This window comes from Diaphorina citri, unplaced genomic scaffold, assembly GCF_000475195.1.
Source record: "Diaphorina citri unplaced genomic scaffold, Diaci psyllid genome assembly version 1.1 scaffold1157, whole genome shotgun sequence".
NCBI classification, from domain to species: domain Eukaryota; kingdom Metazoa; phylum Arthropoda; class Insecta; order Hemiptera; family Psyllidae; genus Diaphorina; species Diaphorina citri.
The window spans coordinates 38,504-65,623 of NW_007378586.1; the positions used below are offsets into that span (position 1 = coordinate 38,504).

Here is a 27,120-nt window from a genome sequence, read left to right on the forward strand (position 1 = left end):
TAGGTACCCAGTCAACAAGTATTTGGTTTAGTGAGCTGTTGAATAGAGCAGTCGGTAGGTACAGGGACTCAGTATTACCTGTGTACATAGACCATAGAACATCTGTACTCATTCCAATACAAGAGCAACTCACACACACACATACCTACTCATTTTCCAAATAAAATAAAAACTAGAAAACATTATCATAATAAAGAGTAAGAGAATCTAAATCTAATTCTAAATCTCGTCCTATCACAAGATACATTATCAAGCGTGGTGAAGTTATTTCTGTGCTAAGTAAACGACACATGAGTGGAGATTGTAAAACACAAGAAAAAAAAAAATACAATTTACATGTTGCTTTTTTTCGAGAGTTGATAAAAAATAAATATAATTGCTGATATATTTTTATTGTACCACGATTCCATACCTACTCATTTTCAAAATAAAATAAGAAAAACTAGAAAACATTATCATAATAAAGAGTAAGAGAATCTAAATCTAATTCTAAATCTCGTCCTATCACAAGATACATTATCAGGCGTGGTGAAGTTATTTCTGTGTTAAGTAAACGACACATGAGTGGAGATTGTAAAACACAAGAAAAAAATACAATTTACATGTTGCTTTTTTTCGAGAGTTGATAAAAAATAAATATAATTGCTGATATATTTTTATTGTACCACGATTCAAAATCTTCGCGATCACTTACGTATTTGCACAGTTTCTTCCAATTAATTTTTACTTTTTTTACCGTTTCTTTTCTTGAAAAATATAATTGTGTTTGTTTTTTCTGCGAAGTTACCTTAACTCTTACCTAAATCATTGAAAGTGAAGTGATGTAAAAACTATCCCGTGTTGTAATAACCCCATTATAAAAGAACAACTGCGTAAAGTCTGACGTCACACATATTTGAACTCTTTCATTAGAACGGAAAATGAAAATTGAATTTTCGACCTTTTACAGTTATTTTTTCGGAGTTTTGACTTCAGATTTGGATTTTTGCCAACTTTTTACATAGGAATCGACCATTTATTTATAATTTTTACCCATTTGCAACTGCTCCATTGAGACCTCGGCCTGATGTGCAAATTATTAGGCACTTCATGGACAGGGTCATTTGCTAATCCTTATCTTAGGGGTTAGGTCTACCGCACATTGGAAGTATGGAGGAGTAGCGAGATACCGCTTGAAAATCCAAACTTATGAAAATAATAGAGACCTCTCACACCAAAGCCGCTCGACTTAGGTCTCATAGAGTGTGAGAGGTCTCATGGGTATTAGGTAGGTATAGATTTTCGGGCGACTACGCGCTACAGGAAGTCGCGCGATTATACTTTCAATGTGTGGCAGGCCTTAGACAATTAATTGCCTCTCAATCCATCACTAAACTAAATAAGTTCTAACTTTTTACGCGACAAGTTCGCAACCAATTTTTTATGTCTGTTTGTTTGTTGGTAAAATTAGAAACCTATACCTCATAAAAAAGTGAAATAAAACAGGCACTTACTTCATGTTTGGTGGGATGAACATTAACATCTACATTCTTAGGGTCCATACACAGAGATAGGTACACAAATGGGAAGGAGCCTTTGGGAAGATAGATGCTGTAGACTTGCTCTATCATGCGCTTAATAGCTGGAATCAAGACAATGAAGGTGCAAGATAGTAGAAAGGTAATTACTAGGCGAGGTTAACACCGTGCTGGAGGCCTTTCCTATCACATAACAATTAGAGCTTAGAGTTATGGTCGAATCCTCTAATAAATGAGAATTAAAATTCCATACTTCGACGGGAAATTCAACCCGCGCCATGTTTTTTAAGCCTGTTCCTGAATTGAAGAACTTTCTGCCAGCTTAGTTAGCTAGGAGGGTAGCGTGCCTGCATTGTAAGCGCTAAGTTACGGGTTCGGGTTCGATTCTCGCCCGGTGTGGATTTTATCCCAAACAGATAAGGATCGTTCTCGTAACGGCTGACTTTCTATCTTGTCTTCCTTCTCTCTTTGCTTTCGGGACGATAAGACCTCAACAGTTAGGTACGGTTCAATCTATCAAACCTCAAAGTAAACAGAATAGAAAAGGATCATCACCCCAAGAGAGAAAAAAAAAAACTTTGATTCTTACCTACAGACTCTACCAGACGGTTATTAATGAAGAGAAGGAATGTCATTTTCTTGGTTGAGAAGTTCACATTGGGATTACTAGGCGAGGTTAACACCGTGCTGGAGGCCTTTTCTATCACATAACAATATTAGAACTTAGAGTTGTAGTCCAATTCTGAAATAATTGAGGATAAAGTTCCATGATTTGACAGGGAATTGAACCTGCACTCAGTTCATTCAAGCCTGCTCCTCAAATTGAAGAAATTTCTGCCAGTCTAGTTAGCTAGGAGGGTAGCGCGTCTGCATTGTAAGCGCTAAGTTACGGGTTCGATTCTCGCCCGGCGTGAATTTTATCCCAAACAGATAAGGATCGTTCTCGTAACGGCTGACTTTCTACCTTGTCTTCCTTCTCTCTTTGCTTTCGGGACGATAAGACCTCAACAGTTAGGTACAGTTCAATCTATCAAACCTCAAAGTAAACAGAATAGAAAAGTTTCATCACCCCAAGAGAGAGAGAGAGAGAGAGAGAGAGAGAGAGAGAGAGAGAGAGAGAGAGAGAAACTTTGATTCTTACCTACAGACTCTACCAGACGGTTATTAATGAAGAGAAGGAATGTCATTTTCTTGGTTGAGAAGTTCACATTGGCTCTGTTTAACGTCCCCTAGCCAGACACGGTATCTCGCTACTCCTCCATACTTCCAATGTGCGGCAGACCTAACCCCTAAGATAAGGATTAGCAAATGACCCTGTCCATGAAGTGCCTAATAATTCGCACATCAGGCCGAGGTCTCAATTACCTACTACTGATATGAAGTACCGACACTATTGTGTGTGCCCCATGTCACCCGTGCATTGTGTCACCAAGCTCCATTGTTCTGAACTCGGGTGGAAAACAATCAGCATGGACTTGTGTTTATTCATTAACATTAACACTGGCCCAACCTTACAGATAACACACGTTCATCGTACTATCTCGTTTTGTATTTGAATAATGCCTGCTTAGAACATAAATATGTGACATTAGAATAAAATTGTCTGGGGTTGTGGTTCTAGTGTTCCAACTATTCCCTATCCCTACCAGCACCATGTTACCAAGTACTGATTGCATTTGAATAACATAAAAGTCAACATGAAACTGTAGACCCGGGGCGGGAGTTGGTAGGATAATACGTCTGATATTCTGGGGGACCCCATGTATAAAGTTAGTTTTGGGACGGCATAAAATGTAATAAAATGTATGTAAAACAGCACCAATTTTGTGTGTATCTTTCAATCTTACTCACTATAATTTCGCCAATTCAGGCTTAAGGGCTCTGCTTTTCCCCCGTGAAACATGTACACTTAACACTGTAATACTCGTAATTTAACTGATTTAGCATTTTAGGTAGTCAGGCAGGTACAAAAAGAAAAAAATCAAAGTTTCGCAAAAATTTGTCCTTCACTCTGTTTCATTTGTCAGCCAGATGTTTCCCATAAAATAAATCCATAAAAATAAATAAATGATTTAATAGTAATCTTTTTTCCATGTGTTTTCTAGCGAATAGGTATCGATCAAATAAACAGACGAGTGTAAATCAATAACGTGCGGAAAGACCATCTAACCCAAAATCCATGCATTTGAATCTCCCCAACCCCAAAGTGCTACTTTTGTGGTAGTATTTTGTTTCTGTGCTGCCTAGAAATTGACAATTTACAAATTTCCGTGTTACCTGTGCTTTAATCTCAGTGCTGCCTATTTGATAAGTCCCTGTGCTACCTAAAAATTGACTATTTATTGTAATATTTACAAGTATCTTTGCTACCTAATCCATTATGTGTTGTAATCTCAGTGCTACATTTTTGACAACTCATACTCCCTGTGCTAATTGGACTATCTAATATTTAGATTATTTAAAATCCCGGTTTTACACATCGTGATTATGTATTATAATCCGTCTGTTACGCGTAAAATCTTTTAATCCCTGTAACCTATCGATTATGATTCCTTCCTAATTCAATGCCCAGCGGTTCTCAAACTATCTCCTTCTAAGGCCGCCGTTAACCAGTATCGATTCCGTGATTCAATCCAATGGATACAACCCAGGGGCGACTTCGCGATTCATGATTCCTTAATCGCCCAAGCGGTTCTCAACCTATTCCCCCTCTGAGGCCGAGGTTGTGTCGACGCTATGACTGTGAGCTACCAGTATGAGGTGGCATCTTCCACCAGTGGCGGATTCACACGGCTGCTGTTCATGTGGAAGGGGAGCCTGTGGAAGTTGATATATCGGGAGTTGGCACTGTTCCTGTTGTGCTTCGGATGTATCAGTGCCTTCTACAGGTACACGCTGCCTGATGAACAGAAGAGGTAAATACATATGTATGTTGGATTTATTTATTTTGTTTATTTAATAAACTCTAATATTTTGGAAATGGCTAGTGGTCCGTCCCAACTAGACTTAAGTTTAGGATTTCCCTCAGGCGAAAACTTCCTTTTGCCGGTATGTTCGGTTTGTACAAAAAAGTGAGAGGAACCTAGAGAAAGTTCATTATTATTATTTGGATTTTGCAACCTTCAAGCCTGCGTTCACACGCTACGATCCATTTGTGTAAACTAAACTGGCTTGCGCAAGTCAGTTTGTTCAAGAGGCTCTGTCTCTGTGATCTGTTTTTAGTACATGTAGAAATATGTACCCGAATTAAGAACTCTTATGATAATATTTTCATTATCTGTTAATTATGTATAATATAACAAGGTAAACAATAATACAAGTACTTGAGATAAACACAAACAAAAGTGTGATTACACAAGAGACAAACAAACAAAATAAGGTAGCCAAGAAGTGGAGATCTTTATGACACTTGTACGTTCCAAAAATGCTTATGAATCTCCTATGTACCTATAATGATAATAATAATCTACACAATGTATAACTTGAAAGAGAAAATAATGGCTACATACATCCGTACCCGAGTAGGCATCACTCTAGGCTTTAATAGGCTTGTACTTCGGATTCGTCCGAAAGTCTTCACCCAAAATAAAGCCCTTACAAGACCTTCAAAGGCCTCAACTGGCCCACAATTTTGAATTGCTGCCTTTAGGTACGATATATTATATAAAAAAAGGCCAAATTTATGAAATTCGGACAAACCGTTTGAGAGTTACCGTCGCGTCGGTAGTTCAACAGGCCAAAATCCTAATCCTCGTCAGGAATCTAGAATGAAAGATGCATCGGTATGAGTGCGATGATTGACATGTTTTGTTGACACAAATTAGTCTCGAGAACACCTGGATGAAAATCCCCAACACATGTTGTATAACATATGTATCGTTTTTATTAGGCTCAATGTTTGGTGTAGTGACACATGTGTCAATGTTAGGCGTAAACACACACCGTGGTGCGTATGATAGAATGGGCCTTGATTCTATTTGGATTGAAAATTGAAACTATGTTTTGTTTACACGATGCAGGAGATAATGTGCCAAAAAAATGTATATTGTTTGTGTCAAAAAGTTGCCCATCTCTGTATAACATGCTCATGTCAATTTTTATAAACTTTTGGCACTTGGCACGCGAAAATTTCGAATGGTTAGTCAGCATCTATGTTTACCTGATGAGTTCTCAGAACGGAAACACAGAACGCTTTCTAGACTTAACAAAGATGTTGACCTTAGGGATGATTTCATTATTTTGTCACTTTTGAGCCCGTCCTTCCTTTATTATTTTTTTTTTTCTAAGTGGCAGTGGCTAGGTCCTCCTGAAGGAGCTCTTCCATTCAACTACTGATCTTTTCTTTCGGTGTGAGCCTTGAGGATATTTTACTAGGTTCTCAATGTTCCCAGACTTTGTGACCCTCATGCCCCTATGAACTTCTGCATTAGTGTGTGAATCCACAACATGAATTTTCCTTATTTTAACTACTACACTGCTTAGAATACAAAGACACATCCAGTCGAGGGCCCTACCAGGTTCTCAATGTTCCCAGACTTTGTGACCCTCATGCCCCTATGAACTTCTTCATTAGTGTGTGAATCCACAACATGAATTTTCCTTATTTTAACTACTACACTGCTTAGAATACAAAGACACATCCAGTCGAGGGCCCTGGGTCAATACGCAAGCTAAAATTAGAACTAGAATGGCCCTTTCATTACACAATTCCTAGAAAGGGACAGTAACCGACTTCGTTAGTGAAAAACTACAAGCGTGGCAAACAGAAGATTCAATGTCTATTAGAATAAAGACATGTCTCTCAACAACTCAGCAAGTGGTGACAGCACGTTCACCAGTTGGATGGATCACTGAAGACGAGCAATGTTACGCGGGACTGGTATCTGAATGGGTATTGGGCTATTGGGTAATCATCTAGGCAACCGGGAGCTTCTGGTTTTTCCCGGCCCCACTCAGGCTGGGTGACGTTAATGTGAGGAAGCCGTTAGCTTATCGCTGAACGGAGGGTAAATCTCCTGTCACTGAAACCCCTAGCAGTTTTGCAGGAACTAATAACGCCTCTGTAAGGAAAATTTGCTCCTGTTGCACAGATACTTAACAACCCAAGTAATGTTTCTAATATTCCTAGAACTAGTACCTGCATAACTAACGTGTTATGAATTCATCACCAGTCTATCCCATATCTTGGTCTTTATTAAAAGGTTACAAATTTGGCAAAGGCAGAAGCGTGGCAAACAGAAGATTCAATTTCTATTAGAATAAAGACAAGTCTCTTAACAACTTAGCCAGTGGTGACAGCACGTTCACCAGTTGAATGGATCACTGAAGACGAGCAATGTTACGCGGGAGCGGGACTGGTATCTGAATGGGTATTGGGCTATTGGGTAATCATCTAGGTCTAGGCAACCGGGAGCTGCTTGTTTTTCCCGGCCCCACTCAGGCTGGGTGACGTTAATGTGTGGAGGCCGTTAGCTTATTGCTGAACGGAGGGTAAATCCCTTGTCACTGAAACCCCTAGCAGTTATGCAGTAACTAATAACGCCTCTGTAAGGAAAATTTGCTCCTGTTGCATAGATACTTAGCAACCCAAGTAATGTTTCTAATATTCCTAGAACTAGTATACCTGCATAACTAACGTGTTATGAATTCATCACCAGTCTATCCCATATCTTGGTCTTTATTAAAAGGTTACAAATTTGGCAAAGGCAATGTATATTGTTTGTGTCAAAAAGTTGCCCATCTGTGTATAACATGCTCATGTCAATTTTTATAAACTTTTGGCACTTGGCACGCGAAAATTTCGAATGGTTAGTCAGCATCTATGTTTACCTGATGAGTTCTCAGAACGGAAACACAGAACGCTTTCTAGACTTAACAAAGATGTTGACCTTAGGGATGATTTCATTATTTTGTCACTTTTGAGCCCGTCCTTCCTTTATTATTTTTTTTTTTCTAAGTGGCAGTGGCTAGGTCCTCCTGAAGGAGCTCTTCCATTCAACTACTGATCTTTTCTTTCGGTGTGAGCCTTGAGGATATTTACCAGGTTCTCAATGTTCCCAGACTTTGTGACCCTCATGCCCCTATGAACTTCTTCATTAGTGTGTGAATCCACAACATGAATTTTCCTTATTTTAACTACTACACTGCTTAGAATACAAAGACACATCCAGTCGAGGGCCCTGGGTCAATACGCAAGCTAAAATTAGAACTAGAATGGCCCTTTCATTACACAATTCCTAGAAAGGGACAGTAACCGACTTCGTTAGTGAAAAACTACAAGCGTGGCAAACAGAAGATTCAATGTCTATTAGAATAAAGACATGTCTCTCAACAACTCAGCAAGTGGTGACAGCACGTTCACCAGTTGGATGGATCACTGAAGACGAGCAATGTTACGCGGGAGCGGGACTGGTATCTGAATGGGTATTGGGCTATTGGGTAATCATCTAGGTCTAGGCAACCGGGAGCTGCTTGTTTTTCCCGGCCCCACTCAGGCTGGGTGACGTTAATGTGTGGAGGCCGTTAGCTTATTGCTGAACGGAGGGTAAATCCCTTGTCACTGAAACCCCTAGCAGTTATGCAGTAACTAATAACGCCTCTGTAAGGAAAATTTGCTCCTGTTGCACAGATACTTAACAACCCAAGTAATGTTTCTAATATTCCTAGAACTAGTATACCTGCATAACTAACGTGTTATGAATTCATCACCAGTCTATCCCATATCTTGGTCTTTATTAAAAGGTTACAAATTTGGCAAAGGCATCTTCATAAATCTTATGAGTGAGTTCCCAAGTACTTCCTTTAACATTAAAAGAATGTGCCAGCCTTGTTAGCTAGGAGGGTAGTGGTCTAGTAAGCGCTAGGTCGCGGGTTCGATTCCCGATTTTTCAGCCCAGGGCGAACATTCTCCTAACCAGATAACGCTGTTTACGAAACGGCTGGCTTTCTCCTGTCCTGCTGAAGAAGATTTCGGCACGATAAGACCTGCGTTCATTTAGGCTCAGCGCACGGTTTTTACCAGTGTACACTGCTCTGCATTCCGCCTTATATACTCTATTAAACCTTCTGCAGTTTGCTATTTATTCTAATCTCTCATCAGTTTATACTTATTCACATCTAGTTCTCACGACGATAGTTGAACCAGGGCTACTGTGATATGGCCTGGCATAACACAGAGGCAAGGTGTCGCCCAGTGAAGTGTAAGGTATCCGAGTTATTATTTATGACTCAAATATTTTTTTTTTTTTTGTATTTTGTCTAGAACTCCACGCACCATTCGATAGGTAAGAATATTTTATAGGGTGTCTAGAGAGTTGTGTGGTCCATGGTAAAATATCTCGGAAGTACATGGTGTTCCTAAGTTGATTTCTCCATCGAGCAGCCCACTTTTTATTATTATTATTATTATTATCTTTGGTGCCCTCTTTCTAGGGTTTCTCCGTGTTTGTGTACTTTCTAGATTCAAATCATAAGTATGTAGGTACTTGCGATTCAGTACTCACATAGAAAAAGGGTTCTTTCACTTCTTGCAGGGCCTTCAAAGGACTGATTGGGTCCATAAAGTAGTTTCCCATTTTTTTCAAAATCAGAGCAACCGTTCGGGAGTGACAGCCCCGATTGGGCCCGCAATTAATTGAGAATATTTTTATGGGCTAAAGCTGAGAGTCTCTTCCCATTGTTGTGAATATCAATGTACGCTACACGTGCGTTTTTTTTTTTTTTGCGAATACCCCCAGTAGGGGACATATTATGATGAGTAGGTATTAATAATATAGACGATGATTTCATTCAAATTCTACGTAGCCAAGAATCGACCTTACGGCTTACCGACCGTGCTGAATTGCTGATACTATCTACCCCTAGCGACAAGTGTATACTGATAACACGTGAGCTGCTTGAATTTATAACGTTTGTAAAGCAGTCGCGTATCTAAAAACTCTAGTGTCCCTTTATTACATAATACCTACAAGGCTCATTTTGTGTGATTTTTATCGTGGAAAAAATTGAAAATGAAGCATCAAATTTTCCTTTGTTTTTCGACGAAGTTCTTTTCTAGTCGTCCCCAAAAGTATCACCGCTGTTGTACTGTAAACCTGACCATTAAAGGGCCATTTTGAGGACTAAGAATGGAACTGTACCTATGTATACTTTCTAAAGTTATTCTTTTTCCATTTATTTTTCGATGTCTTCTAATTTATTTTTCTTTGTTTCAGGTTATTTGAGAAGGTTGCCATCTACGGGGAGCAAGTCCTCAAAGAATCATGGAGATCAGGGATGCCCAACCGATTGCAGAAGGTCCCGGGTTCGAACGCCACCATTGACAAAAAAATTGTACGGAGAAGGAAATCTTATGATCGAGAAAAATGACAAGAATTGATAACGGATGGCGGTCGTGTTTTGAACTTTGAGGTCTAACTAGGCTGCGTTCCTGAAAGAAACTGTAGCACTTGGCCCATTTTACTAAATTTTGACGTCACAACTACTATTTTAATGGTTATGCAATGTTTTTCAAGGTTGATCTTCTGTAATATTACGTCATAACTTTTGAAAATCTCGAAGTGCAAAGCGTGAAGTTCTTCATGGAACGTAGCCCAACTCATTTAGGGGTTTGGCACCCCTGACATAGATCGTCGAAAAATACAGAGTGATTTTTCCTCTCAAATAAATCTGGTGAGAGTTCTTGTTTATTTTCGCTCAATAAATCAAAATAATGTGCACAATTCGTGCAATATCAGAATATGAGAGAATAAAATGAGATTTCTACTTGAGGAGAACACTTGTGTGACATTAGAATAATTGTCTGGGGTTGTGGTTCTAGTGTTCCAACTATTCCCTACCAGTACCATGTTACCAAGTACTGATTGCATTTGAATAACATAAAAGTCAACATGAAACTGTAGACCCGGGTGGGGGTTGGTAGGATAATACGTCTGATATTCTGGGGGACCCAATGTATAAAGTTAGTTTTGGGACGGCATAAAATGTATGTAAAACAGCACCAATTTTGTTTGTATCTTTCAATCTTACTCACTATAATTTCGCCAATTCAGGCCCAAGGGCTCTGCTTTTCCCCCGTGAAACACTGTAATAATTTAACTGATTTAGCATTTTAGGTAGTCAGGTAGGTACAAAAAGAAAAAAAAAATCAGCAAGTTTCGCAAAAATTTGCCCTTCACTCTGTTTCATTTGTCAGCCAGATGTTTTCCATAAAATAAATCCATAAAAATAAATAAATGATTTAATAGTAATCTTTTTTTCATGTGTTTTTTAGCGAATAGGTATCGATCAAATAAATAGACGAGTGTAAATCAATAACATGCGGAAAGACCATCTAACCCAAAATCCATGCATTTGAATCTGCCCAACCCCAAAGTGCTACTTTTGTGGTAGTGTTTTGTTTCTGTGCTGCCTGGAAATTGACAATTTACAAATTTCCCTGTTACCTGTGCTATAATCTCAGTGCTACCTATTTGATAAGTCCCTGTGCTACCTAAAAATTGACTATTTATTGTAAAATTTACAAGTATCTTTGCTACCTAATCCATTATGTGTTGTAATCTCAGTGCTACATTTTTGACAACTCATACTCCCTGTGCTAATTGGTCCCATTTTTTTCAAAATCAGAGCAACCGTTCGGGAGTGACAGCCCCGATTGGGCCCGCAATTAATTGAGAATATTTTTATGGGCTAAAGCTGAGAGTCTCTTCCCATTGTTGTGAATATCAATGTACGCTACACGTGCGTTTTTTTTTTTTTTGCGAATACCCCCAGTAGGGGACATATTATGATGAGTAGGTATTAATAATATAGACGATGATTTCATTCAAATTCTACGTAGCCAAGAATCGACCTTACGGCTTACCGACCGTGCTGATACTATCTACCCCTAGCGCCTAGTGTATACTGATAACACGTGAGCTGCTTGAATTTTATAACGTTTGTAAAGCAGTCGCGTATCTAAAAACTCTAGTGTCCCTTTATTACATAATACAAGGCTCATTTTGTGTGATTTTTATCGTGGAAAAAATTGAAAATGAAGCATCAAATTTTTCTTTGTTTTTCGACGAAGTTCTTTTCTAGTCGTCCCCAACAGTATCACCGCTGTTGTACTGTAAACTTGACCATTAAAGGGCCATTTTGGGGACTAAGAATGGAACTGTACCTATGTATACTTTCTAAAGTTATTGTTTTGCCATTTATTTTTCGATGTCTTCTAATTTATTTTTCTTTGTTTCAGGTTATTTGAGAAGGTTGCCATCTACGGGGAGCAAGTACTCAAAGAATTTCCGCTGTCCTTTGTATTAGGATTCTACGTGGCTTATGTAGCCGGGAGATGGTGGAACCAGTACGAAGCCATTCCCTGGCCTGATAAGTAAGTACCGGTATCCTTTGTATTGGGATTCTACGTGGCTTATGTAGCCGGGAGATGGTGGAACCAGTACGAAGCCATTCCCTGGCCTGATAAGTAAGTCCCGGTATCCTTTGTATTAGAATTCTATGTGGCCTATGTAGCCGGGAGAACTTATTATTGTTAATTTTGTGGTTTGCCAAATCGTAGCATGCCCATCCCGTAAAGACTTCATTTCCAACGAAATTTTGTCGAAAATTCGACTCCAATTTCTGTATAATGGAGCAGTTGCAGTTGGGTAAAAATTATAAATAAAAGGTCGATTCCTACGTAAAAAGTTGTGAAAAATCCAAATCTGAAGTCAAAACTCCGAAAAAGTAACTTTAAAAGGTCAAAAATTCAATTTTTAATTGCCATTTTAATTAAAAAGTTCAAAGAGTTGTGACGTCAGACTTAATGTCAAAATGCGCAGAAACGCTTGCGCACAAACAAACGAAGCGGGAGTCATGAATTATGACGTCATCGCCTACGGGAGCATATGTCGTGACGTCAAACTTTACGATTTATCGGTATTATTTAAATCGATTTATCTCGGTATCTAGAAGTCGTAGAAGAAAAAGAAAAATTCCGTTGGTCCTCATTTTTCCTGCTCTATAACTTTGAAACATCACACAAGTAAGCGCCTTAAGTACCGGTATCCTTTGTTAGGATTCTATGTGGCTTATGTAGCCGGGAGAACTTATTATTGTTAATTTTGTGGCTTGCCAAATCGTAGCATGCCGTAAAGACTTCATTTCCATCGAAATTTTGTCGAAAATTCGACTCCAATTTCTGTATAATTGTCAGCTATGTACATATGGAGTTGTAGGCGGATCCCCTGAAAATAGGGACCAGAACATTATTCGACCTTGTCGGGAGGTACAAGTAAGCGCAACTGATCTATTGTCAGCTATGTACATATGGAGTTGTAGGCGGATCCCCTGAAAATAGGGACCAGAACATTATTCGACCTTGTCGGGAGGTCGAAACGAGTCCAATAGTGGTAAAATAAAAAGAAAAGTACAAAAAACGCATTTAAAAACAACTCTTACCTTAGCAAAACGCTAACCCTTGTCGGGAGGTCGAAACCTCAGCCCAACAGCAATGCAGTCATTTGTTAGTCATACAAACTAGAAAGTTGCTACGAATATCCATGATGTGGTTTCCATATGCATAATTTATTCCAAACCACAAACCTCAAGATAGACATTAGCAGATCTCATTGTACTTATTGTCTGAGGTTATAGATCACATATCTGTAGGTATCTATTCCAAATAGCTACTCATACTGAGCTGCTGCTTGTACATAGGCAATATGTAGCTGAGCAGATTTAATAATTTACATTATAATAGAATATACCTTGTTTACATTACCGGTATAGGACTGAAAAGCCCCTTTACTCTCGTAGTCTAGCTTATAATGTGATTGGTAATTTTTCACATTTTTGAACAAAAAGCCCTGGTGGTAAACTCTAGTCTGGATTCACAACGTGAAGAGTACCTACACTTTTTTCCTACACTTCACTAAACCAGCTGTTCAACTATGAAATGTGTGAAAGGCCAATAAGAGTTCCGCTGGGCGTGTGACATGCCGCAGCATAACACAAATAGACAAAGACACATTTGTGTAGGGTACATGCTAACATGGATGTTAAATTCTATGGGGTCAAGGTGTCATACAATGTGATTAGCACTGTGTGAAGGAGTCTTTGAAGTATTTTCTACATTAATGTGTACATATACAGAGTGTTTATAAAGTCCGGGGACCCCTATAGGAAGGAAAGTAATGTATTCGGGTCAAATTTTCGATGGTCAGTTTTCAGTGTCAAAACACGTTTTGAGGTCCCTAGGGCCTAAATACAAAGTTTCAGCCATTGGTCCGTGTGTCTGTCTGTCTGTAAACAAAATATCTCGAGAACGGTAAGAGCTCGAGACTTGAAATTTGCTACGTAGCTGTCAAATGTGACAAGGATGCGACACGAAACTTTTGGTTAAGATCGGTGCAACGGTTGGCGGCATTTTACCGCTTTGGCGGTTTTCGGTGTAATTTAACAATATCTCGGGAACGGTATAAGCTAAAGACTTCAAATTTGGTATGTAGTTCACAAGGGCGGTTTTTGGTGTAATTTAACAATATCTCGGGAACGGTATAAGCTAGAGACTTGAAATTTGGTATGTAGCCGCTTTTTAGCGGTTTTTGGTGTATTTTAACAATATCTCGGGAACGGTATGAGCTAGAGACTTGAAATTTGGTATGTAGTTCACAAAATGTGACAAGGATACAACACAAAACGTTTGGTTAAGATAGATACAGCATATCAAAGGTCTTAAATAACGTAGCACTCTGGTACAAGTTTGAGCTCCATCCGACAACCAGGGCCGGAGTTATGGCCTATTCAATTTTTCATATTTCCATGTTCTTCTGCCAATAGGGGAAGCACCAAAAACGGGAAATTCATATCGATTGGTGATTTGTGCTTCAAATAGGCCCCACTAATGGGTCATATAGAAATTCAGACCCAAAAATGAAATTTAGACTTTCGGTCCTGATGGCCTCCGGGGGTGAAAATGAATGTTTCGAAATTTTATTTTTGGGACCAAATTTCAATATGAATCATTAGTGGGACCTATTTGAAGCACAAATCACCAATCGATGTGAATTTTCCATTTTTGGTGCTTCTCCTATTGGCGGAAGAACATGGAAAAATTAAAATTTGAATTGACCATAACTCCGTCCCTGGTTATCGTATCGAGCTTAAACTTATACCAAAGTACTAGGTACGTTATTTAAGACTTTTGATGTGCTGTATCACAAGGGGGGGGGGTTCTCAATTAAGATTTTAAAGTTGGGCCCCCTAGGACCGATCCTGGCTTCGAACAAAATTTGGCGACTACTTCCAAAAATGTTATTTGAAAAGATAAAACAGTACCCTAAATTTCAGCTTCTCATCTTTAGCCGTTCAAAAAATATTCAGGGGTCCCCGGATTTTATAAACACTCTGTATTGACTTTACATATGTGTCCATATCTTGTGCAACTGTTCTCTTTTATCAAAATTATTCGAGAGAATGGAAAAGAAGAAGGAGGAGAAGAAAAGTGGCAATAAAATTACTAGGTACCTATGTACGTCTACATAGGTATATGTTTTGTTAAAGTGAATTTCATTTTCTTCCAACTTCAGAGTAACACGAGCGATTTTTATCACCAAGTAATTATTTTCTTACTTTAAGTAGAAAATAATAACAATGTAAAATTAAAATCTTGATGACCCTAGTCCTGGTTTGGATGAACATAACAATACAGGATGATTTCTTCTAAACCCTGTGGAGAATAGTTAGGTACCAAAAGAGGATGGGATAATAGGATACTGATGTAGAATAACCTCTTCTGCAGCTCCTTTTCGATGCCTCAAATTAGTTAGTGTTTTTTTTTTTTATTTATTCATTTAAATTGGCAACTCAAAACAAAATGTCCCATTATGATGGTTAGAAAAGAAACTACAATTTTGTCAAGTTTAGTCCCATATAATGTTCTAGTCCTGAAGATGACACATGTAAATAATCTTGAAAATGTATAGCATCTCTATGTCTCCAGTAAATCAGTAATTACACTCGATGCGTTATCGCGGAATATTTATTAATTTAATTATATTAATAAAGACTTTATATTTATAAGTACTTTATATCATGAATACTTGAATACTCTAAGTTTATAAATATGAAAAACACGTTGATTACCTGCTAATGATTGCTGTAATTCAAACAGGGCATAAGATCATGGTAATTGCTTAATGATAGGATGGTACATAATTATTAGGTAACACAACAAACCAACCTGTGTACCTTTCTGTCAAACAACTTTTCCCCTGATCTTCTGAATGGAAAACCTGACAGGTTTAAAAGTACCAAGGCATTATAGTTTTTTTTCTAGAAAATATCGCAAATGGACATATGAATGAAACAAAAGTTGCTGTACAAAATGACAAGTGTAGATTGTACAATGTACATTATAGTTTAAATCTTTTTCGTGTCGTCAATAAATTACAATAATTTACAATATTGGATGTTACATAGGAGTGGCCCTTGGGGAAACTGTGACTTCTAAGGATGTTGCTCCAAAAATGTGTTGGCAGGTTGGCACTATAAGGGTTAACACATGATTTAATCTGTAAACGGATTTTCAATACCAATAGCTGGTGACTGGTGAGCAATGAGATTTTTTTGCTCATGCTTTTGGACACCTTTGAAAATTTCCCAACTAGCTAGGCTGTCGGCTGGTTAGGGTTAGCTGTTTTTCTCCCAATTTACAGTCCCATGATCAGACTCTTCTCTACTCCCAGTGTAACGTCCTTTAGTTTAGGTAGAAATTACATAATATTATGTAAGTACATGTAAAAGTCCACTTTGCGGCTTAGGTGGCCAACAGCCAAGAGCCCTAAAGGATGGGTTCGGCTTATACTGTTTTATGGGAGTTTAACGTCACTATATAACTGCAAAGGTTTTTAAAGACAAGGGTTTTACCCATCATTCGGCGACAAGCTATACCTGCTTACTCACATTTACCGTCGTACCGAGAATGAGATATCCCGAGAAAAGCTAGCAGCACGCGACTGCCTATATCTCCCAGAATCTGAAGTCAGTCATCACTCATGGGCCCCAGATGGTCACTCATCCGGGTACTAACCACCCGCTTCTTGTGATTTGTTATTCCAGAGTGATGCATTCCATAGCGTTGTCAATATACGGAGATGATGAACATGGCCGTATGATACGTCGTATGACCACGCGATAAAAATATGGTTTATACTTTATAACGTACCTGAATTTTCCAATGTCGTGGATATGAAATATTTTTCACTATACGCCAAGAAGTTTAGGCAAAATGTTCATTCAACATTTAACTACACAAGTTGATATTTTCTCACTAGTGTAGTTTATAGGCGCCGTTGGGCCTTGAAGGCATCCCATCCTAAGAGCCCCTTTTCTGAGTGATTTTTACATTGTTCATTAAACTAGGTACTAATATTTGATGCATTTATTGTTGTTTTGCAGGAATTCAATGAGTTCAGACAGAAGTGTGGAATCCTGTGGAGTTATGACTGGATAAGCATTCCTTTAGTTTATACTCAAGTGAGTCATAGAAATACTAAGATGCAAGGGGGAAAAGCTGTTTTCTGACCTTTGTAACAACGTTACCTACATTTTACAAGGCTTTTTTCGATTTCTTCAAAGTAAGGTCCAATTTCAATAAAATCATTTCAAGTTCAAAGTTGGTCGTATTTTTCTTGTGGAAACAAACGATTTACCCTCTTTTAAAGGAAAATACGGGAATGAGTTCAACCACTACTTGGCGTGGTAGCGTCTGTATTAAACCAATGGAAAACCAAGATGGCGCATTAAAAACCATCGAAGGTCTAGCTTTTTAGTCCGTCCTTCCTTTATTATTACTAATAATAAAAGGTATAGTGGACGGACTATTGTATTCGCTTCGGTGTCGTCTGTCGGTCGGTCGGTCGGTCTGTCCCCATAGAAGGACTTATCCAAACCTGGTCGACCTATATATCAAATTAAAGGTCTTTTTACCAGGAACACGAAAATGGTGGTGCAAATTTTGTCCAGAAAACCATAAAGCCAAAAAACAAAAAAAAAAAAACTGTTTTTTGGGGGATTTTTTGTTGTACTTTCAAGCATCTTGTTTCTTTCCTAGTTTTAGTAACCCTCAATACCTACTCTGGCTCTTCTTTTCTACCTCTTCAGCTTTTACTTCACCTTCTCTCCCTTCTTCCACTTCCATCTTGTATATTTTTTTTTCTTTCTTTGTTCCTTTCCGTTGATCGCATTCCTACAGTCCTCCAATTGGTTCCTATGTACAACATTTGCATTTGAGTTATGTTAGGCTGTGATTTTACCTCTCTTACTTGTTTTACTGTGTGTCGCCCATCACAAGTTCCTATGAAAACAACATGTGTCATACAGTAATCATTTATTGTAAGAAATAAAAACCTGTGATATCTTATTATTTTGTTTGGACAAAATTTTGCGTGTCTTCTTGTTGTGTTAACTTTTCACCTTGATCTCTTATTTTTTTTTTACACACGGGGATGCGAAAATGCTTTAAACCTTGAAAAAAACTTCCCTTAAGTACTTGTCATCAAAAATAAAATTTCATCCCAGCTGAGGTTTTTAAACATGTGCAATTCTTTGTTAGTTGCGGCTAGAATAATATTGTGCACATATATGAACAATATTTTGCATGGCTTGATCATATTCAGGATATTGAGAGGCTGTGTTGCTAATGTTCTACAACTGTTTTGACTCACGGAAAAGATAACAGGAGCCTCTGCTAATTGCTTAACGAACGCGCTTTTCACTCGTCATTATAATGACTAACATTTCTAACGTCGGGTATCTATGTAGGTAGGTACATACTTAGTAGGTAAGTGATGTCAAATATACATATAGGTATATTTATGTAGATGTTTAAAAACAGTTTTTTCTGTACACATGTAATGAAAGGGCCAAGGAAAAACATAATGCCTAGATATTTCTGTTTTCTCCAGGTTGCAGAACAACTCATTAACCCATTCGGTGATGATGATGAGGACTTTCTAACGTCTGTTGTAGCTGCCTTGTATAAGCGATCCGACCAACAATTGACAGCTAATGAAAAATTAGCAAAAATCAGAAAATGAAAACAGTAGCAAGCGTGTCTTGGCGATTTCCGGATAGATATTTACAAGTGGAATACATATTGGGTATTTTATGTGTAGAAAATTAGAAATAGGTACATCCTAACTCGGGATGGTAAATTGCGGATTGTTCAACAATATACGTGGACTTGTATACCATGTCCCTCAATGCTGTGACGCTCCTAATATTGCTGTGTCTCCCCAAAAATTGTTAAGAGGCTGTCAGCTTCACCACAAATAATTCACAACTTGGATTCTTTGTTCCAGGCTTCATCACGGAAAATTAGAAACAGGTACATCCTAACTCGGGATGGTAAATTGCGGATTGTTCAACAATATATGTGGACTTGTGTACCATGTCCCTCAATGCTGTGACGCTCCTAATAATGCTGTGTCTCCCCAAAAATTGTTAAGAGGCTGTCAGGTCCACCACAAATAATTCACAACTTGGATTCTTTGTTCCAGGCTTCATCACTCAGGATGAGTTGCAAATGTTTATATCGGTTCCAAACTCCGAGTTCAACACCTATTGGATTCCTTGTACTTGGTTCATATCTCTGCTCAAGAGAAGTAACATGGAGAAGAGAGTGATAGACTCCCAGGGCCTCAAACTCATCATGGAGGTAAGAATACATATCTGTTGTCCCATACAGTCAACCTCCAGACAGAGCCGTATTTGGGAGCGAGAGGGCCCGCCCACTTGAGCTTCATCTTTCTCATTTACCATAAGCCAGACTGCAAAAATTTGAAGCATCCGCCCCTCCCCCCCTCGGTAAAATCCTGGATACGGCCCTGGTTCGGATAACATTCCCTCCGGGCGGGAATCGAACCCGCGACCTAGCGCTAACAAGGCAGACGCGCTAACTTCCAAGCTACGTAACTAGTTTTTTATCTGCTAATTTCCTTACCTCTTTGAAAATTTTGGCAAAAACTATCTAGGCGCACGGCGCACGGTAGTGCGCCAGGCCAAGTTCCGGCCTCAGCACGCCAGTGTGTATATTACACGAAACATTTCGAGCCATTTTTACCCCTATCATAACTCCGTTAATTACGCACGTATTGTTACGTGTATTGTTAAAAGTTGAAATTGAGAGGAGCTTGAAGGAATTGAGATTCAGCATTTTCAAACAGACACGAAAAACTGGGAATGCAGACTTGGCCTTAATTTTCTGATCTCACCACTTTTATAGGACGAGATTTTTGGATATGAACTTGGCCTTTTTTTTTCACATTACCACTTCTTGTTATTATTCTAATCCATGTATGTATGTTTTATTATATCATCACTTAGTTCTACTTCTCCTTCTTCTTATCACCTAGTTATTGCGAGGTCAACACTTGTGTCCTCGGTCTTTCAGTTCGTGTCAACCTATTTGCTAATGAGTGAAACTAGAAACCTCATTTGATTTAAATGTAAATAAGCAAGGGGACATCACTCAATAGTCTCAATACCAGGGGTGGCCACTAACCTTACCTTCGGGAGACTGTTTAGACTGTTGTAGACGTAAAATTGAGTTCCAAATCTTATTTCCGAGTCTTTATTTTCATCTTTCAAAAAGTGGCTGATCTGGGCTCCTCCTTCGAATATGAATTGGAAACGTAGATCCAAATCATATGTGATGTATTGGGTGAAAAAAATGTATTGGATCTCTTTGCTGTTAGCCATCATCCTGTCAATTCAGTGAAGATTATACGCTTCAAGTGTTTCTAATGTGATTATATTGATTCGTCAAATCTATGCCGCATTAGGGTAACTTGAGTTATCATGGTAGATTAGTTTAACCTAACCTAAGTTACCTATCATAAGTGTAACCAAAACTTAAGTTATAAGTTTTAACACTACACGGATGATTATTTTCATTCTCTCTGGTTTTATGCCGAATTATAACCTCTATATCAGTGAATAGAACCATTAGATTTATTTCCTATTGTTCACGTTCGTTTTTTATGACCACGCGATAAAAATATGGTTTATAACGTACCTGAATTTTCCAATGTCGTGGATATGAAATATTTTTCACTATACACCAAGAAGTTTAGACAAAATGTTCATTCAACATTTAACTACACAAGTTGATATTTTCTCACTATGTAGTTTATAGGCGCCGTTGGGTCTTGAAGGCATCCCGTCGTAAGAGCCCCTTTTCTGAGTGATTTGTACATTGTTCATTAAACTACTAATATTTGATGCATTTATTGTTGTTTTGCAGGAATTCAATGAGTTCAGACAGAAGTGTGGAATCCTGTGGAGTTATGACTGGATAAGCATTCCTTTAGTTTATACTCAAGTGAGTCATAGAAATACTAAGATGCAAGGGGGAAAAGCTGTTTTCTGACCTTTGTAACAACGTTACCTACATTTTACAAGGCTTTTTTCGAGGATGCAAGGGGGAAAAGCTGTTTTCCAACCTTTGTAACAACGTTACCTACATTTTACAAGGCTTTTTTTTTCGATTTCTTCAAAGTAAGGTCTAATTTCAATAAAATCATTTCAACTTCAAAGTTGGTCGTATTTTCTTGTGGAAACAAACGATTTACCCTCTTTTAAAGGAAAATACGGGAATGAGTTCAACCACTACTTGGCGTGGTAGCGTCTGTATTAAACCAATAGAAAACCAAGATGGCGCATTAAAAACCATCGAAGGTCTAGCTTTTTTCAGCAGTTTCCGTTTCCGAGAGGAAAATACACCTCTTCGATAAAAATTATTTTGAGTATTTCTGAAGTCAATTAAAAATTATGTTCTGCTTGTCGTCAGGTAGTTAAGCAGTTTCCGTTTCCAAGAGGAAAATACACCTCTTCGATAAAAATTATTTTGAGTATTTCTGAAGTCAATTAAAAATTATGTTCTGCTTGTCGTCAGGTAGTTACCATAGCAACGTACACATATTTCCTGGTAGCATTGGTGGGCCGTCAATATATTATCAACAATGATAGTGTGAAGAAGGCACAGCTAGAGATTGACATTTACTTTCCCTTCTTCACTGTACTGCAGTTTCTCTTTTACATGGGATTGTTAAAGGTAAGAAGTTTGACTTGGCGCCTCTTGCGCGGCAAAAATTGCATTTATTTCTGTGCGAAAACTCATTTGTAGATCATCGCAAATGCAAAATGTTTGGAAGAGTCTACAGGCTACATGGGATTGTTAAAGGTAAGAAGTTTCACATCGAGGAGGACATTCCATGAAGTATTTCTGACTTGGCGTTGGCGCTTCTTGCGCGGCAAAAATTGCATTTATTTCTGTGCGAAAACTCATTTGTAGATCATCGCAAATGCAAAATGTTTGGAAGAGTCTACAGGGAAAATAAAATTTCATCCCAGTTGAGGTTTTTAAACATGTGCAATTCTTTGTTAGTTGCGGCTAGAATAATATTGTGCAAATATATGAACAATATTTTGCATGGCTTGATCATATTCAGGATATTGAGAGGCTGTGTTGCTAATGTTCTAGAACTGTTTTCACTCACGGAAAAGATAACAGGAGCCTCTGCTAATTGCTTAACGAACGCGCTTTTCACTCGTCATTATAATGACTAACATTTCTAACGTAGTCTACAGGTATATGTAGCATATTTGCCTCAAAATGTTGCTCCGCGTTTCCAATCAGGATTTTTCTACGAACGCCAAATGAAGCTAATCTACAAATAAGGGGTATCTAGGTAGGTACATACTTAGTAGGTAAGTGATGTCAAATATACATATAGGTATATTTGTGTAGATGTTTAAAAACACTTTTTTCTGTACACATGTAATGAAAGTGCCAAGGAAAAACATAATGCCTAGATATTTCTGTTTTCTCCAGGTTGCAGAACAACTCATTAACCCATTCGGTGATGATGATGAGGACTTTGAATTGAACTGGCTGATTGATCGACACATGAAGGTAAGTCTATCCTCTCTCCAGTTTTACTGTCACTTAATTCACACCTATATGGCATTGACCGCCTCTCAGACAGGATTTCGTAGGAAAGAAATCAATTTCAAAGGAAACTGGTCTTTGTTTGTTTGTTTGTTTTGTTTTTGTTTTTTTTTTTTTTTTTTTTATCGAGCCTTGGGATCCTCAGTTTTTGTTAAACAATTTTTTTTTTTTTTTTTTTTTTTTCTGATCGAGCTATGTGATCCTCAGTTTGTGTTAAACAATTCAGTGGAAAAAACCTACGCATTTTGTAAAATTTTACGTTTTTTTTACGCGCTGTTCTGCACCTCCGGATGTCTCAGAGACTTACAATGCCTGTAAGAGAAGACATTTTGAGGCGTTTAACATTATTTTAACATGGGATCGAAATATTCTCTTCTACAAGCATTGCCCGTCCCTGAGAATGTTTCAACTGGCCGTCTCAGAGACGGATAATGCCAATACGGAAAACAGCAAGGATAATAGTTTAGTGTTAAAGGAGATTTTCTTTTAATAATAATAATATTGACGAGTTACTCCCATTGTACAATAAAAATAAATGAAAATACACTAAAAAAAAAAAAAAAAAAAGAAAAAAAAGAAAAAAAAAAAAAAAATAAAACGCATTTAAAAACAACTCTTACCTTAGCAAAACGCTAACAAAAAAAGCACTTTCTTAACAAACTGACGTAATTCTATCTAGTCTGGCTCATGTCTCTCAGACGACCGAGGCATCTAAGCTGTAATGTTGTGAAAAAGATAGAGGAGGGTGAGGAGATCCTAGTGCATAGATTTGATCACGTGTAAACCACGCAGATTTCTTATTATTAAAGAAATACGAGTAGGGTGTCCACGATTACAACAGGTGTCGGCGATTGGGGGTTTTACCCTACATAAGGTACATATATGTGTTCATCATATACATAAGGTATATGTGTTCAGAGAAAGGAGGCTTTACTGCCTGTTTGTATTCGACGGAATGTTGAACCTAATATTATCAATGAGTCAAAAGAGAGAGATCCCTCTTAAATTAACTCAAGGGGGAGACATTTTCCTTCGCCAAATTGCCTGTGATCTTTTTTCCACTTCTTGCTTGTCAAGAATGCGTGAACCTGTGTGACGGGTATTAAAGTGTTTGCTAACCCCTGAGTATGTTCGGATACTCTGCTGGGACATAGTTCTACAGTCTGCAGACGTTTTCAGCATTCGTTCTGGATAACAGTTCATCCATGGTGTAATGTAGTGTTCATTCCATTCATCCATGGTGTAATGTAGTGTTCATTCCATTCATCCGTGGTGTACTTGCATTTCCGGTGTAATGTAGTGTTCATTCCATGCATCCGTGGTGTAATGTGGTGTTCATTCCATTCATCCATGGTGTAATGTAGTGTTCCTTCCATTCATCCATGGTGTAATGTAGTGTTCCTTCCACTCATCCGTGGTGTAATGTAGTGTTCATTCCATTCATCCATGGTGTAATGTAGTGTTCATTCCCTTTCTCCATTTTCTTCTTGCATTTCAAACTTGTCGTTCATTCCATTAAACGTGTGTATATATTCTGCTAAGATATATTAGTGTACCATGTACCTATGTTTGTAATGAGTTCTAAGTTGTAGTTGTAGTGTCTGTAAGTTTGCCTTTGTTGTATTCTGAATAGGCCGATGAACCCGGGGGTCTACACTCTCTGTTATTCCATTTTGGACGTTTTTCACATCTGCCCTTGAGTAGAAGCATGTTTTGTCATGATACAGGGAAATGAGTGCCTTTTTGTTTTTTATATTACGGTAACTCATAATTTCACTTTTACTTTGAAATGATATTACTGTCTTCAAATGTTGTACCATTTTTATTAAAAACATTTTTTAGTATTTGTACGATACATTGTTTCACTGATGTTACCTAAATAGGCTTATTCAAATTATTTGTCATTAGATTTGTAAATAATACATCTACCTATCCTATTTTATACGATCAATTTGTTTTTCCTCTCCTTTAAAGTTCAAATGTCAGCCCAAAGCAATTACCGTAGGACTGATTGAGGTTGGCGAAAAGCGCTAACCCCGTTTGAACACGGGAAAAGCGAAGAAGAAGGAGAAAAAGCTGAAAATGAAGCAAAAAGATAATAAGGCAAAACACGTCAGTATTGGAATAGTTTAACACAATATAGGTATTTTTTATTTGTTTATCTTTAAAATGTATTTACTTTTTTAGATCGCATATTGGATCTCTTTGCTGTTAGCCATCATCCTGTCAATTCAGTGAAGATTATACGCTTCAAGTGTTTCTAATGTGGCTATATTGATTCGTCAAACCCATGCCGCATTAGGGTAACTTGAGTTATCATGGTAGATTAGTTTAACCTAACCTAAGTTACCTATCATAAGTATAACCAAAACTTAATTTATAAGTTTTAACACTACACGGATGATTATTCTCATTCTCTCTGGTTTTATGCCGAATTATAACCTCTATATCAGTGAATAGAACCATTAGATTTATTTCCTATTGTTCACGTTCGTTTTAGACTTTTATTTAATTTAAGGAGTTTGAAGTCCTACCACGGCGACTCATTTGTTGATGTTTGTCGTCCTCCAGGGTTCCTGAGGACCAGCAGTCCATGTTCCTACCAGAGATCATAGAAGAAGATGAAGATGACCATGATAGTGCCAGGGTCAAAGTAACACCCAAGTCCTCATTAACCACCATGCATTGTGTTCAGTGTGGTGCTGAGAATACATCGGATGATGGATTGTGTGGCCACTGCAGCAGATCCTTGCCTATGCAGCCTGCAGGTATTTGGCGGTAAGACTAATGTGGTTTGACTGCGTACAGATAATACCTATTGCCTGCCACTCACGTTCAGATTATCTGAGAGACCGCGGTTTCACAGACCGAGGTCTGTCAGACCGTCTTAACGTGTGGGGTGGAAAAAGCTTGAGACCCAGGTCTGTCAGACTGCCTAATAGTGATATCAGCATAATATAAGCTTGATTTACGTTCGAGGGCTTTTAGCAGAAAATCATTTAACGCCATAAAAGAGACACATGTATGTCATTTACGAGTATAGCTCCTAAGGTCTTTAGTGACCCTGCTAATGAGCTTTACCTTCCATTCGGTGACCAGCTATCCGCCTACATACATTAACCTCACCCAGCATCATGTGATTACCTGATGTCGATGATTAGTTGATTACTCAATACCCATCCATATACGAACCACGCGTAACGTTGCTTAACGTCAGTGAGAAATTAGATTCATTTGTCACCCTTGAACATTCTTATCTTATACTGACTTCTACTTCTTACTTCTTATTCTAGTAATGGTGAAGGGAAAGGAGACACATCGCCTAGGATACTACAAGACTCTAGTGAGATCAGTTTGTCTCGAGTAGCTAGGAGGCCTTCCTTGATCTGAAGAGAAAAACAAGTAGGAAACACGTTTAGTGGTAAAGCACTTGCCATGCAAAAGGTCCTGGGTCCGATGCCCACCATCGACAAGAAATTTTTAACAAAACACACTATTGGCCTAAATGGTCAATAGTGTGTTTCTCACCTATCTAAAGGGGGACATACGGGATGGGCATATCACGACACAGCCTATACCAGTCTTAAAGTAGCATTGATTCATAAAGGACCTTTGTATATTTGTTATTTGTGAAATAAATAGCTAAATAAATGTATTGAATCATTTCATTTGGGAATCAAAGTACAGGGGATTTTAGTAGGAAGAAGAGAAACTTTTAATTTGTCCAAAGCAAAAGTCCAATTTTCCTAGACTAGCAGTACCCACCTCTATAGCTGAGTGTTCAAGAGCACTGACTATCAACCTGGAGGTGCTGTGTTCGAATCCCGGTCAGCGCGGAAATTCTGACGGAGTTCTGACCGAACTGTTCCGTTCTTGGATAGGCAAGGATGTATAAAAGAATGTGCCTTGAATATGGAAAATGGCTTCCAAAGTACATTTTTTAATTATTACTATTATATATATATATTATATATATATTTTTTAATAATACGCTTATGTAGCCAGGAGATGGTGGAACCAGTACGAAGCCATTCCCTGGCCTGATAAGTAAGTACCGGTATCCTTTGTATTAGGATTCTACGTGGCTTATGTAGCCAGGAGATGGTGGAACCAGTACGAAGCCATTCCCTGGCCTGATAAGTAAGTACCGGTATCCTTTGTATTAGGATTATACGTGGCTTATGTAGCCGGGAGATGGTGGAACCAGTACGAAGCCATTCCCTGGCCTGATAAGTAAGTCCCGGTATTCTTTGTATTAGGATTCTACGTGGCTTATGTAGCCAGGAGATGGTGGAACCAGTACGAAGCCATTCCCTGGCCTGATAAGTAAGTACCGCTATCCTTTGTGTTAGGATTCTACGTGGCTTATGTAGCCAGGAGATGGTGGAACCAGTACGAAGCCATTCCCTGGCCTGATAAGTAAGTACCGCTATCCTTTGTGTTAGGATTCTACGTGGCTTATGTAGCCAGGAGATGGTGGAACCAGTACGAAGCCATTCCCTGGCCTGATAAGTAAGTACCGCTATCCTTTGTGTTAGGATTCTACGTGGCTTATGTAGCCAGGAGATGGTGGAACCAGTACGAAGCCATTCCCTGGCCTGATAAGTAAGT

The 27,120-nt window shown here is 38.4% G+C and overlaps 1 protein-coding gene and 1 pseudogene across 1 annotated transcript in view; one reads left to right on the forward strand and one right to left on the reverse strand.

Moving 5' to 3' along the window:
- LOC103514503 (bestrophin-2-like) overlaps positions 1–27,120 on the forward strand; it is a 58,542-nt gene that overhangs the window by 13,287 nt on the left and 18,135 nt on the right. Inside the window, exons 2-9 of the mRNA XM_026827458.1 lie at positions 3,623–4,432; positions 11,755–11,889; positions 16,617–16,688; positions 18,576–18,658; positions 19,058–19,215; positions 20,803–20,880; positions 21,454–21,612; positions 22,393–22,473. Of these exons, the coding sequence (XP_026683259.1) occupies positions 4,254–4,432; positions 11,755–11,889; positions 16,617–16,688; positions 18,576–18,658; positions 19,058–19,215; positions 20,803–20,880; positions 21,454–21,612; positions 22,393–22,473 (945 nt within the window). The 5' untranslated portion in view covers positions 3,623–4,253. The remainder of the gene's footprint in view (positions 1–3,622; positions 4,433–11,754; positions 11,890–16,616; positions 16,689–18,575; positions 18,659–19,057; positions 19,216–20,802; positions 20,881–21,453; positions 21,613–22,392; positions 22,474–27,120) is intronic.
- On the reverse strand, positions 1,100–2,719 carry LOC103514502 (annotated as a pseudogene).